The 12978-nt window shown below is 45.8% G+C and overlaps 1 protein-coding gene across 2 annotated transcripts in view; it reads left to right on the top strand.

Annotated features, from left to right (window-relative positions):
* Positions 1–12978, top strand: part of tmod1 (tropomodulin 1) — a 259845-nt gene that overhangs the window by 154705 nt on the left and 92162 nt on the right. For both annotated transcript variants that reach the window (XM_084318115.1, XM_084318114.1), the window contains exon 4: positions 7060–7216. In XM_084318115.1, the coding sequence (XP_084174241.1) occupies positions 7060–7216 (157 nt within the window). The remainder of the gene's footprint in view (positions 1–7059; positions 7217–12978) is intronic.

Here is a 12978-nt window from a genome sequence, read left to right as displayed (position 1 = left end):
TGATGTGTGATGTACAGAAGGCTTTACTATAAATACTGTGTGGTGCCTGTCTGCACTTACAGGCCCCTACTGCAGGTTCTGAGATGGAGAGAGGCGGAGGGAGAGTGTGTGTGGGGGGGGGGGGGGGGCAAGAAAAGAGGGAGGGGGGAGATAAGACAAAGAAAAGGTTAAAAGAGATAGGGGAGGACGACAAGAGGGGAGAGAGGGAGAGAGAAGGTAAATGGTAAATGGCTGCATTTATATAGCGCTTTTATCCAAAGCGCTTTACAATTTGTTCCTCACATTTTTAGCCCTTCACTCACACACCGACGGCAGAGGCAACCATGCAAGGTGCCAACCTGCTCATCGGGAGCAGTTAGGGGTCAAGTGTCTTGCTCAAGGACACTTCGACACGCTGCCCAGGGAGGAGTGGGAATCGAACCGGAAACCTCCTGATTACCAGTCGACTGCTCTACCGCCCGAGCCACTGTCGCCCCCCTTGAAGGAGCAACAGGGTCCAGTCTGCCTCTCTCTGGTTAAAAATATCAAGTGAATATTACCGCTAAGAGCTGTATTTAAGTCCAGCTGATAGCGGGGTGCAATATAGGCTTTGTAGTGATAGCTGAGATGCTGTAGGCTTTACTATTAATACTATGTGGCCACAGATTCAGATGCAGAGAGAGACAGGGAGAGGGGTATGGGGGGATGGTAGAGAAAGAGAGGGAGAAAGAAGAGATATAAATGGAAAGAGAGACAGTCAGAGAGAGAGAGAGCAGTGTCAGAATTACGCAGATCCTTTCCTTTTGTAAAAGTAGAAACATCCTGATATAATTAGTACTCTGGTCAACATCTCCATTTAAAATTATACTCAAGTAAAAGTAAAAAACTATTTAATATTGAATGTATTGAAGTATCAAAAGTAAAAGTACAGCATTCTTGTATTTCGATGCACTCACATTTACCTCTAAACGTTGTTTTAAAGTGGGTGGTGGTTCTGATTATTACTGCTTAGAAGTGACTGGTATCATATTGCTACAGTACATGGTTTCGTTTGCAAAAACGAACAGTATTGTTCCAAATAACTAGAAACTGCTGGCTCAGACAGATGTATTGGAGTAAGAAATTATATTTCAGTTGAAATGTATTACAAGTACAACATTCCTTAAGTACTTTAGTGAGAAGAGAGAGAGAAGGGAGGAAATATGGCAAAATGGAGAGAGGAAAAGGAGAAGGGACAGAATAAGTGATGAGAGAGACAGACTGGAGAGAGAGAGAGGGAGAGAGAGCAGGGGGGCTCTACAGTGCAGAGTGGGGAGATAAGATATAAGTCTATATGTAGGTCTTATAAGTACTCTGTCTGCTCTGCTTTAGGTTAAGAATAGCTTTGTGGCTTTTAAAGGCCTGTGAAGTGTCTGGAGCTGTATGCTGTGCTACAGTAGAGATAGGAGCTGTTGTTTATATTTGCCACAACAATGACACCACACTATATATCCCTGTCACCAGGCACGTGCACACATAGAGCCCAAGGGGTGCTTGAGCACCTGCCTTTTTGAGCCTCGTAAAAAAAGTGGCCAGTTTTTTTTTGCCGTTACGCATATAGACTGCCCTTCCAACTGAAAAATGTCAGGATAGAATAAAAATATTAGGTAAAGAGAGAGAGATGCCCCATATTCCATTGCAGTTTGCACGGCCTCCTCAGCGTGCCTCTCCGCGGACCTATATTTGATGCATAGCGTGGGTGGTGGTGATGATGATGATAGAAACCGCTGTGGCGCATACAGTTGAATGCTGGTATTACACTCATTGAGGGACACGAAGAAGTCAAGTCCGATGGGATTTGGGAATCTCAAATACAAATCGGGATTGGAATAAAAAATGCATTTATATTAAACAATACAGAATATACAGCACTTCTTGGGGTCTGTAGGGTAAGCACTTATTCCCTCCCGCCTGAACATTTATGGAGATGTATGGGCCTTTTAAGTCAGTGATAAAGGTGTCTTTCAAGGATAAGTGAGCTCCTCCACTGATTATTATAGTTCAATATTCAATATTTGATCACCAAAACCCCCCAAAAAGCATAAAAAAGCCCCCCCCCCCCCCCCCCCCCCCCCCCCCCCCCCGCCCGAAAAGGGCCCTTAAACATCTGGCTCGTGCACTACGCGCGCTTGGTTATAACAAACACAGGTATAGACCACTACACTTCCGCGTTACATTGAAATCGGGGAGGAGATTGCGGGGGGTGCATATGAATGAATGTGGACGAGAGCCGTGATGTAAGTGGTTGCCGATACGGCTGTGGGGGTGCTAGAGACATGATCGAATAGACGTTTATGCGCCTCGCTCTCCTGAACATGGCGTGACCCATAACTAATCGATCAGAACTAAATCGGCAGAGAAAAAGCCCGTTTTAAAGCACCTAATCCGCATGGACATGCGCAGAGTGCCCATGGAGTCTGGACGACGCGAGATGACGCTCAAATGAATGTGGACTGTTCTGTCTGTGCGCTCCGTCGAGACTGTGCTTACTTTTGTTAATATTTATAGTTTTAAGAGTTTTGTCTGTACCAACAGTAGGTGCATTTAATGTGTATGACCGTCAGTCACTTATAGACATTGGATTACGGGAAATTTACCGACTGGATTACTCTCTGGATCAGCTCTCTGAACCAAAACAATGGCCTGTTGAGATCTTGAGGACATCAGGACCGGATCTCGCCCCCAGAGACAAAGGAATCAGACGGCGAGGGAAGAGAGCTGGGATCCGTAACAGGCTGAGATCCAGACGCCACCGAACACCATTGCCCAGTATATTGCTAGCCAATGTACAATCAATTGACAATAAACTGGATGACATCCGAGCAAGGATTCAATACCAAAGAGACGTTAGGGACTGCAACGTTCTCTGCTTCACCGAAACGTGGCTCACGCCGGAGGTTCCAGACCACGCAATCCAACCAGCCGATCACTTCTTTATCCATCGCAAGGATCGGACAGCAGAGTCCGGTAAACAACGTGGAGGAGGTATTGCCTTCATGTTTAACAAAAATTGGAGCGATCCAACTAACGTGAAGGAATTATCCAACCACTGCTCCCCAGACCTGGAATATATAACCATCAAGTGTCGTCCTTTCTTCCTCCCGAGGGAGTTAACGGCGATCGTCCTGATCGGAGTGTATATTCCACCGCAAGCCAGTAACAACGTTGCGCTCTCCAGACTCCACGACGAGGTAAATAGAATACAAGTGGCGAACGTTAACGCCGCCATTTTGGTGCTGGGTGATTTCAATAGCGCCAATCTGAGAAAGGTATTACCTGACTTCTATCAGCATGTGACTTGCAACACCAGAGGCGGTAACATCCTAGATCACTGTTACACGCAATTTAAAGGTGGCTACAAGGCTCATTCTGATAGTGGCTTTGGTAAATCAGATCACGCGTCAATCTTTCTTTCACCAATGTACAAACAGAGAATCAAAAGTACTCCTGTAGTCTCGCGAGAGGTGCAGAAATGGGATTTGACGTCAGAGGAGACGCTCCGGTCTGCGTTTGACTGCACAGACTGGAATGTGTTCCGCGACACAGATAACATTAATGTCTACACGGAGACAGTGGTGGACTATGTTTGTACTATGGTGGAAGAAACAATCCCCACTACCAAAATGAGAGTTTACCCAAATCAAAAACCCTGGGTAGACAAATCCGTCCGTGAAGCTCTGAGAGAGCGCACCAAAGCATACAACGACGGCCTAGTGGCAGGCAACATGAATGACCACAAGGTGGCGCGATACAACGTAAGGAGGACAGTGTCAGAGGCCAAACGGCGCTACAGAGATAAAATTGAACTCCAGTTTGAACAAGCTGACTCTAGAGCTATGTGGCAGGGGCTCAAAACGATGACAGACTACAAAGGCGCCTCCCTCAAACTGAACAGTGACATCTCCTTAGCAAATGACCTCAATACCTTCTATGCGAGGTTTGATGCTGGTAATAACAACACCAGCTCACAAGCCACGGCAATGGGGGGGGGGGGTCGGCTGCTGATGGAGGCGCAGTGTTCAGGGTAACAGAGCATGAGGTGAGGCGGACCTTTAAAAAAGTGAATATCAGGAAGGCAGCAGGTCCGGACGGCATCCCCGGCCGCGTCCTAAAAGTCTGTGCCGACCAACTGGCCCCAGTATTCACTGACATATTTAACCTGTCCTTAGAACAGGCTGTCATTCCCACCTGCCTGAAGAAGTCCACTATTATCCCTGTACCCAAGAAATCCAAGCCTGCTTGCCTCAACGACTACCGCCCTGTAGCTCTCACCTCCATAGCCATGAAGTGCTTTGAGAAGCTAGTAAAGGGCTACATCTGCTCCTCCCTCCCCATCAACATGGACCCCCTGCAATTTGCATACCGCCCCAACAGGTCCACGGAGGACGCCATAGCCCATGTGCTGCACACAGCAGCATCACACCTGGACAAGAGGCAGGGGAACTATGTGAGAATGCTATTCATCGACTACAGCTCGGCATTCAATACCATAGTCCCCTCCATACTCATAGCCAAGCTCAGGGACCTGGGCTTGAACTATGACCTCTGCCAGTGGGTCTTGGACTTCCTGACTGGCAGACCCCAGGTGGTGAGAGCAGGCAACTGCACCTCCTCATCCATCACCCTCAACATAGGGGCCCCCCAGGGCTGTGTTCTGAGTCCCCTCCTCTACTCCCTGTACACACACGACTGTGTGGCTCAGCGGAGTAGCAATACAATCATCAAATTTGCTGACGACACAGTGGTGGTGGGCCTGATCTCTGCCAACGACGAGAGGGCCTACCTGGAAGAGGTCAAGGTCCTGGCGGGATGGTGCCAGGAAAACAGCCTCTCCCTGAACGTCAGCAAAACAAAGGAGATGATTGTGGACTTCAGGAGGTCGGGGGTCAAGGACTACAGCCCCCTCAGCATCGACGGGGCACCGGTTGAGAGAGTCAACAGCTTTAAGTACCTCGGAGCCTACATATCCGAGGACTTGACATGGACCACACACATTGACAGTGTTGTGAAGAAGGCACGACAACGCCTCTACTTCCTCAGGCGCCTAAGGAAGTTCCAAGTCAGTCAGAAGATCCTTAAGAACTTCTACTCATGTACAATAGAGAGCATCTTGACCGGCAACATCACCTCCTGGTTTGGGAATAGCACTGCACAAGACCGAAGCAGACTACAAAGAGTGACACGTTCAGCCGAACGCACAATTGGAGGGGGGCTCCCCACCCTCCAGAACATTTACAACAAGCGTTGCAAGGGCAAGGCTAAGAGAATCATTAAAGACTCCAGTCACCCGAACAACTGCCTCTTTGAACTGCTGCGGTCAGGCAAGCGATACCGGAGTCTCAAGGCGAGCACAGAAAGACTCAGAAGAAGCTTCTACCCCCAGGCCATCAGGCTGCTAAACGAACAATGAATGAACACTACACAACAACAACCACCAAACGCACATAGCACACACATCCACACGCACACACTCACTTTAAACAAACACACTGTAGCACCCACTCCACACACTTTATAGCACACACCCACTTTAAACAAACACACTGTAGCACCCACTCCCCACACTTTATATTTATTGATGAAGGATTGCACTACAACTCGTACACCTTACTGTAAATTGTACCTAAATTGTACCTCATCCCATTTCTGCTTTGCACTAGATAGTACTGTACATTAGTACACTGCATAGTATTGTATATTATATGGTAACTCAGAACATTGTACATATGTCTATACCGAACACTGTGCTAAATTACATGCTATACTATGTTATTTGATACTATCTTGTCTAGCACAGTCTCTGGAGCGTAACAGTAAGAAGCATTTTGTATGAAAGTATTCTGTACTTCTGTATGACAACTATTAAAGAAACTTGAAACTTAAACTATCAGAGGGGGGAGCTTCGGTGGCCAATGTCCTTTCAGCCGAACAGGATAATGAAAAAATTATCCCACTAAATGGCCAGACGCGTCTTATGGCGACATCTACAATTACCTCATTGAGTCTCCAGGTAGACTAATATTTATATTTAAGTGCAGCGGTCTGTAGCCACTTACATGACCATCGAAGCTCCCCCCTCTGATGGAACAGTCCACATTCATTCGAGCGTCATCTCGCGTCGTCCAGACTCCATGGGCACTCTGCGCATGTCCATGCGGAATAGGTGCTTTAAAACGGGCTTTTTCTCTGCCGATTTAGTTCTGATCGATTAGTTATGGGTCACGCCGTGTTCAGGAGAGCGAGGCGCATAAACGTCTATTCGATCATGTCTCTAGCACCCCCACAGCCGTATCGGCAACCACTTACATCACGGCTCTCGTCCACATTCATTCATTTGACCCCCCGCAATCTCCTCCCTGATTTCAGAATCCCGGAAGTGTTACGGTGGTCTATTGTGCCCTTTTTAGCCTTTGTGCACCTGCCCCTCTAAAGTCCTGTGCACGTCCCTGCCTGTCACATTTTCTCTCTCTCTCTCTCTCTCTCTCTCTCTCTCTCTCTCTCTCTCTCTCTCTCTCTCTCTCTCTCTCTCTCTCTCTCTCTCTCTCTCTCTCTCTCTCTCTCTCTCTCTCTCTCTCTCTCTATCTCTCTCTCTATCTCTCTCTCTCTCTCTCTCTCTTGTTCATATCTATGTCCTTAGCATATTAATGCTTATTAATAAATACATTTAAAACTCATCTAGGTGTCATATACTGTCCACCCATGTATCAATATCTTGTTTTGAGGATTGGATTAAGGACCGGCCCTGTAAATCCTTAGCTAAAAATACCAAATACTAAAGCTGCAATAACTATTTGGTCCAGTGATTATAGACCAATACACACAAATTACACTAATTTCCCAGGGCATAGCTTGTAAAATAACGAATTGACAAAAAAATTCAACGCCAAAGAACCCAATAACCGATTTGTGTGACTAAAGTGAAGAAGAAGACCTAGTAACTAGCTCATATGATATGAAATACACTTTTAATAATGAATGAGAATTCTTCTCCTGTTTCAGAATACATATTTCTAACCAATGGCAATCGTTCTGCTGGTCTAGAATGCCTTGTTGCCGGCTGGGATGAGGCAGAAGGATCAGACAAAGAAGGCCCCGACTGGAACGTTCCAGAGAGACAACCTGCTGGCTCACCTGGAGAAGACCGCCAAGGAACACCCGGATAAAGAAGACCTGGTGCCCTTCACTGGAGAGAAGAGAGGTGAGAGAGAGAGAGAGAGAGAGAGAGAGAGAGAGAGAGAGAGAGAGAGAGAGAGAGAGAGAGAGAGAGAGAGAGAGAGAGAGAGAGAGAGAGAGAGAGGGGTATCTCATGGCTCAGTGGGTGGAGCATGGCCACATAGGAGAGTGTCCTTCTTACTGTATCTACACTATGCATTCATGGTACTGGAAGGAGTAAGGGTACACCAGTAGTGATACTGGAACCAGACAGAGGTATTGGTAGCTGCAATACCAAGAGCCATGTGTGGAATATATCAGAAATAAAAAACAAGTACAGTAGGTCTAATGACCCCAAACTAATTTAAGTGCACCCTGTTAGTAACAGTAAAAGTAATTGATTGGATCAATACTGTGTATCGATGTAGAATTTAGGACTCTGCGTCAGCAGTGAAAAAGGGGCTAGGCATCCTTGGGTTGAGAGGTCTCTCCAGCCATGGTGAAAGGACAGCAAGGGAGAGGAGAGGGCACGTGATGGAGGGTGAGAGATACCAGGCGTGTCTGGCAGAAACACTAGAAGGTCTTGAGGCTTTCACCCTGGACGCCTACCAGTCTGTCCAGTCCTCTATACATCCCCTTTGCCTTCATCTGTCCATCCAAGCTGCCCAGCCTTGTCCTACTGGGCCTTATCCATCTGTTTGGCCGTCTCCTAAGTCTGTCTTTTATTTCTAAACCTTATTTTCACACTTCAAAGCGGCGTGGTTCTTTTGTAGGGAAAATAATGTCTGCCGCATCCTTTTGGTAATTTTTTGGGGGTATTGTGTACAAACATCTTTTTAATCCCCAATGCTCTTTGTGATTGGCCACTTCACACTATTCACACATACTGCAAAGTTCCCCCACACTCTCCACCTTCAAATCCCGCCTCAAAACCCACCTGTTCTCCCTAGCCTTCAACCTTCCCCGCACCCATAACCCGCCCCCCTCCAACCTGTTTTACACATGCACATGTTTGTTACTGTGGCTTTATGTTTCTGTGTATCTCATGCTGTTTTCCCTGTTTCCCTGTGGTATTTTTTTTTATCCACTTTTTCTCCTCCTATTTTTTCAGTATTTTTCCTCCCATCCCAATTTAGTCGTTATGCCAATTCCCCCCTCCCCTTCCTGGTCTTTGCACGCATTTTCCCCCTACTTGCCGGTCTAGGGAGCCCTGAAGTCTATCACATGCTTCCTCCGATACATAGGAGACAGCCAGCAGCCTCTTTTCACCTGGCAGCGAGGACTCTCATTGGTGAAGTGTAACGCGTGGGAGGGCACACTACCTCACCCAGATCCCTTCCTCGCTGTGCAGGCACCCTGACCGACCTGTAGGAGTCGCTGTTTACAACGACCAGATTACCACCCACCGGCTTCCCTCCCGCTGACACTGCCAATTGGTTAGTATGACGACCGGCCAAGCCGGAGGCACCGCTGACAGCTGGATTCGATACCAGTGTCTCTGCGGTGGTAGACAGATGCTTAGTCCGCTGCGCTACCCGGCCGCATTTTCCCCCGTGGTCTTATGTTCCTTTTTGTTTCTTTGTTTTTCTTTGTTTCTCTGCCTACTGTCAGCGACTTCGGGTTCTTGAGAAACGCTATACAAATAAAATGTATTATTATTATTTATTATTAAATTGGGTGGCGGAGGGTCACTCTTTTACAGAACAATGGTCATTTTCTCACAGATTGGATGAACATGATTTAAACATGAAAGCCCAGTACATGTTGCATCTTGCTCGTTAATTCCACCCACTGAGAGAAAAAAGTTTGAATGAGCATGAAACCGTATCTTTCCAATCATCCCCTGTGTACTCTACTTATCTGTTTGTCCGTCCCCTGAATAGACCGTTTTAACCGAAGACATTTTGACTTTGTTATAGAATGCTCTGCGTGGCTGTTTGTCCATTTGTCTGTCCTTCCTGCCTATCTTATCAGTCTTTCTGTCTGTCTGTTTAACTGCCCCTCTCTCTGTCCATCTCTCCGCCTGTCTCTCTGTCCTTTCAGTTGGACTAGTGTCCTTTCTGGCACACTCCCCATGGTGATGGCAGGACTAGGACTAGCGTGGCGCCGCGTAATGTGACTGAGTGTTTCTGGCTGAAACCCTAGGAGCAGACCACACACAGTCCATCTGTCTTATGTCTCCATGTCCACTTGTCCATCTGCCCTCTTCCACCTCTGAACCCCTCCACCCCTGGTCAGATATAGGGATGACAGGCCCACAGTGATGTAATGTGATACCATGGCTAGGTTGTTGTATAATGGCGCTGCGGTGGAGCTCAGGATAAGGGCTTAAGTGGAGTTGAGGAAGGGCTCCCAACACTGTCAATAATAGAGTATACAAACCTCCTTCTGTGGCCATAGCAAAGTCATAGTGCAGAATTGTTCGGCAACAAAACGTGAGAAGAATGTGATTTTGATATTCAAATATGAGAAAGGTGTTTTTTGTAAATGTTTTGGCATGTGCTGGTACATAGCTGTCCAATCCATGACACGAGACAACAAGATAGAAGTAATCGATCACCTCGGGGGTCTTTGATTTGCACACAAGGAAAGGCAGACATCTTTACCATATTTACTTGTTTTCACCTACAATTCCCACACTTTTGGGTCCAGTAGTATGCAATAGAAATGTGTCGGGGAAATTTCGTTATTTTCGTAATTTTTTTTTACAAAAGATTTGCCAAGGCCAATGTGTCTTAGGCTGAACAAATTATTAATTGTATTTAATCGAAAACGGGTCCCACGGACCTGAACACCACACCAGGGTTAACCACGTGTGAATGTTTTTCTTGCCTCTGGGTCCTTTAAGAAGATGACACTTGAACGTAGCACTAAGCCTTCCAGTCTTAAAGGATCATACTGGCGTTATTACGTTTTTCCCTCCATCGTCTCCATTGCTCACCACTCACTTTACATTCATCCATATGTTCATTATTAGACTGTGCTTGACTTTGTAGTTTCCCTCAACTCCAATAATGTTTAAGCATGCATCGAAAACACCCTCCAAGTGCATGCATCGAGTGTCAGAGCCTTAATTGCAAATGATTAACCCTTTCACTGCCACACTACCAAACGGTTAACCCTTTCACTGCGACAATACAGAAGGTTAACCCTTTCACTACCACACTACAGAAGGTTAACCCTTTACTATCACACTACAGACGGTTAACCGTCTGTAGTGTGATAGTAAAGGGTTAACCTTCTGTAGTGTGGCAGTGAAATGCTCAAGTACTCATGTTGTGTAACATGGATGCTCATATTGTGTTTGTATGAGAAATGTTTCACATGGGAGGCGAACGGGGTACTGGCAACTATGGCTGACTTATAAATGTCAAATTCTACTCGCAGGCATCGTTAAGGTGGAAAAGGCAAAGCTGAGCACATATTAATGTTAAGAGCCATTTCTACCCGTGGTCATTTTCTTGTGTGGAATTATGATACATTATGATACATTTGAGCAGGGTTGAGATTGGGAAGGTTACTTTGAAGATGTAATCATTAGCCTCACCTACAGCTAGGATTAACCATTATTTAAAGGAACACGCCAACATTATGGGAAATGCACTTATCATCTTCTCCAGAGTCAGACAAGAAGATAGATACCAATTTCTTCTCAGTGTGTACTGTAACGTCCCCAGGCCCGGCCCTTGCTGGGCCGGTTATGAGAATAACATTGGACATTTCCCCCCTCCTGACATTGGTCCCCTACCTCCCTCTAGTGGCCAGAGTAGCCTGATGGTGCAGGCGGCCATCTTGTTATGGTTCAAAATAATAGACTTGATTTCTAATTATTTATTATCTTGGGCCATCCCTGTCTTTGTTTGATGTCGTCTCCCTGTCTGGTTGTTGTGTTTGTTATTGCTTTTGTGTCTAGGTTAGGTTATTCCTAGTGTGTTCTGATTTTGTATTCTATGTTGTTGCCTGGCTTCTACCAGGTGTTGCTTGTTACAATTAGTCTGTGTATTTAAGTGTGGGTTGGTCATCTCTTCCTGGTGGCGTCATTGTCTCCAGTACCCTCCTTGTTACCCCTCACTTACCTCCGTGTTCCCTTGCCCGTCGTGCCTCTCCCGTGCCTTGCTTCATGTCCTTAAGCTTCATGTCCTTCATGTCCTCCTTGATGACGTGTCGTACAGAACTTGTAAGTCGCTTTGGATAAAAGCGTCAGCTAAATGACTAACCGCCTGTAGTGTGATAGTAAAGGGTTAACCTTCTGTAGTGTGGCAGTGAAATGCTCAAGTACTCATGTTGTGTAACATGGATGCTCATATTGTGTTTGTATGAGAAATGTTTCACATGGGAGGCGAACGTGGTACTGGCAACTATGGCTGACTTATAAATGTCAAATTCTACTCGCAGGCATCGTTAAGGTGGAAAAGGCAAAGCTGAGCACATATTAATGTTAAGAGCCATTTCTACCCGTGGTCATTTTCTTGTGTTGAATTATGATACATTATGATACATTTGAGCAGGGTTGAGATTGGGAAGGTTACTTTGAAGATGTAATCATTAGCCTCACCTACAGCTAGGATTAACCATTATTTAAAGGAACACGCCAACATTATGGGAAATGCACTTATCATCTTCTCCAGAGTCAGACAAGAAGATAGATACCAATTTCTTCTCAGTGTGTACTGTAACGTCCCCAGGCCCGGCCCTTGCTGGGCCGGTTATGAGCATAACATTGGACATTTCCCCCCTCCTGACATTGGTCTCCTACCTCCCTCTAGTGGCCAGAGTAGCCTGATGGTGCAGGCGGCCATCTTGTTATGGTTCAAAATAATAGACTTGATTTCTAATTATTTATTATCTTGGGCCATCCCTGTCTTTGTTTGATGTCGTCTCCATGTCTGGTTGTTGTGTTTGTTATTGCTTTTGTGTCTAGGTTAGGTTATTCCTAGTGTGTTCTGATTTTGTATTCTATGTTGTTGCCTGGCTTCTACCAGGTGTTGCTTGTTACAATTAGTCTGTGTATTTAAGTGTGGGTTGGTCATCTCTTCCTGGTAGCGTCATTGTCTCCAGTACCCTCCTTGTTACCCCTCACTTACCTCCGTGTTCCCTTGCCCGTCGTGCCTCTCCCGTGCCTTGCTTCATGTCCTTAAGCTTCATGTCCTTCATGTCCTTCCTGATGACTTGTCGTACAGAACTTGTAAGTCGCTTTGGATAAAAGCGTCAGCTAAATGACTAAATGTAAATGTAAATGTAAGTGTTGTAAGTAGTTTATGTTTTACAGTGTCCTTCAGTGTTGTTTTGTAGTAGAGCCAGCTCGGCTGAGCCTTTGTAGTTCCGTTTTGTATTATTTCGTCGTCCAAGTAAAGCCTGTTTATATTCCACGTTACCCTGCTGTCTCTGCCTCCTCTCTTCCCGATCTGCAATTGTGTTCTCACCTTAGTTAGCACCCCCAATCCTAACAGTGTACAGTAGAAAGCTATCCGGCTGCAAGCTAACCTAGCTTAGCACAAATTAATGGAAGCAGATACGGACCACTAGCCTAGTTGTTGGCCAAAAACACCTCTCCCAGCGTTTTAAGCTAGGCTAGTGGTCCATATCCGCTTCCATTCATTTGTTCTAAACTAGGCTAGCTTGCTGCCTAGCTTTCAAATTTATATCTATCTTCGTGTCTGACTCCGGAGAACACAGTAATTGCATTTCCCATAATGTTGGCATATTCCTTTAATTCCAGCAAGTAATGATGTTCTTTTTTATTAAAAGAAATTCCCAAAAGCATCTGTAATCTGGTTGTTTAACTGTAACAGTTACCACTTTAGCCAT

This window comes from Notolepis coatsorum, assembly GCF_963971535.1.
Source record: "Notolepis coatsorum genome assembly, chromosome: 7".
In the NCBI taxonomy this organism is placed as follows: Eukaryota; Metazoa; Chordata; class Actinopteri; order Aulopiformes; family Paralepididae; genus Notolepis; species Notolepis coatsorum.
The sequence above is the reverse complement of the archived record's forward strand: the minus strand, read 5'-3'. Positions and strand labels throughout refer to the sequence as shown.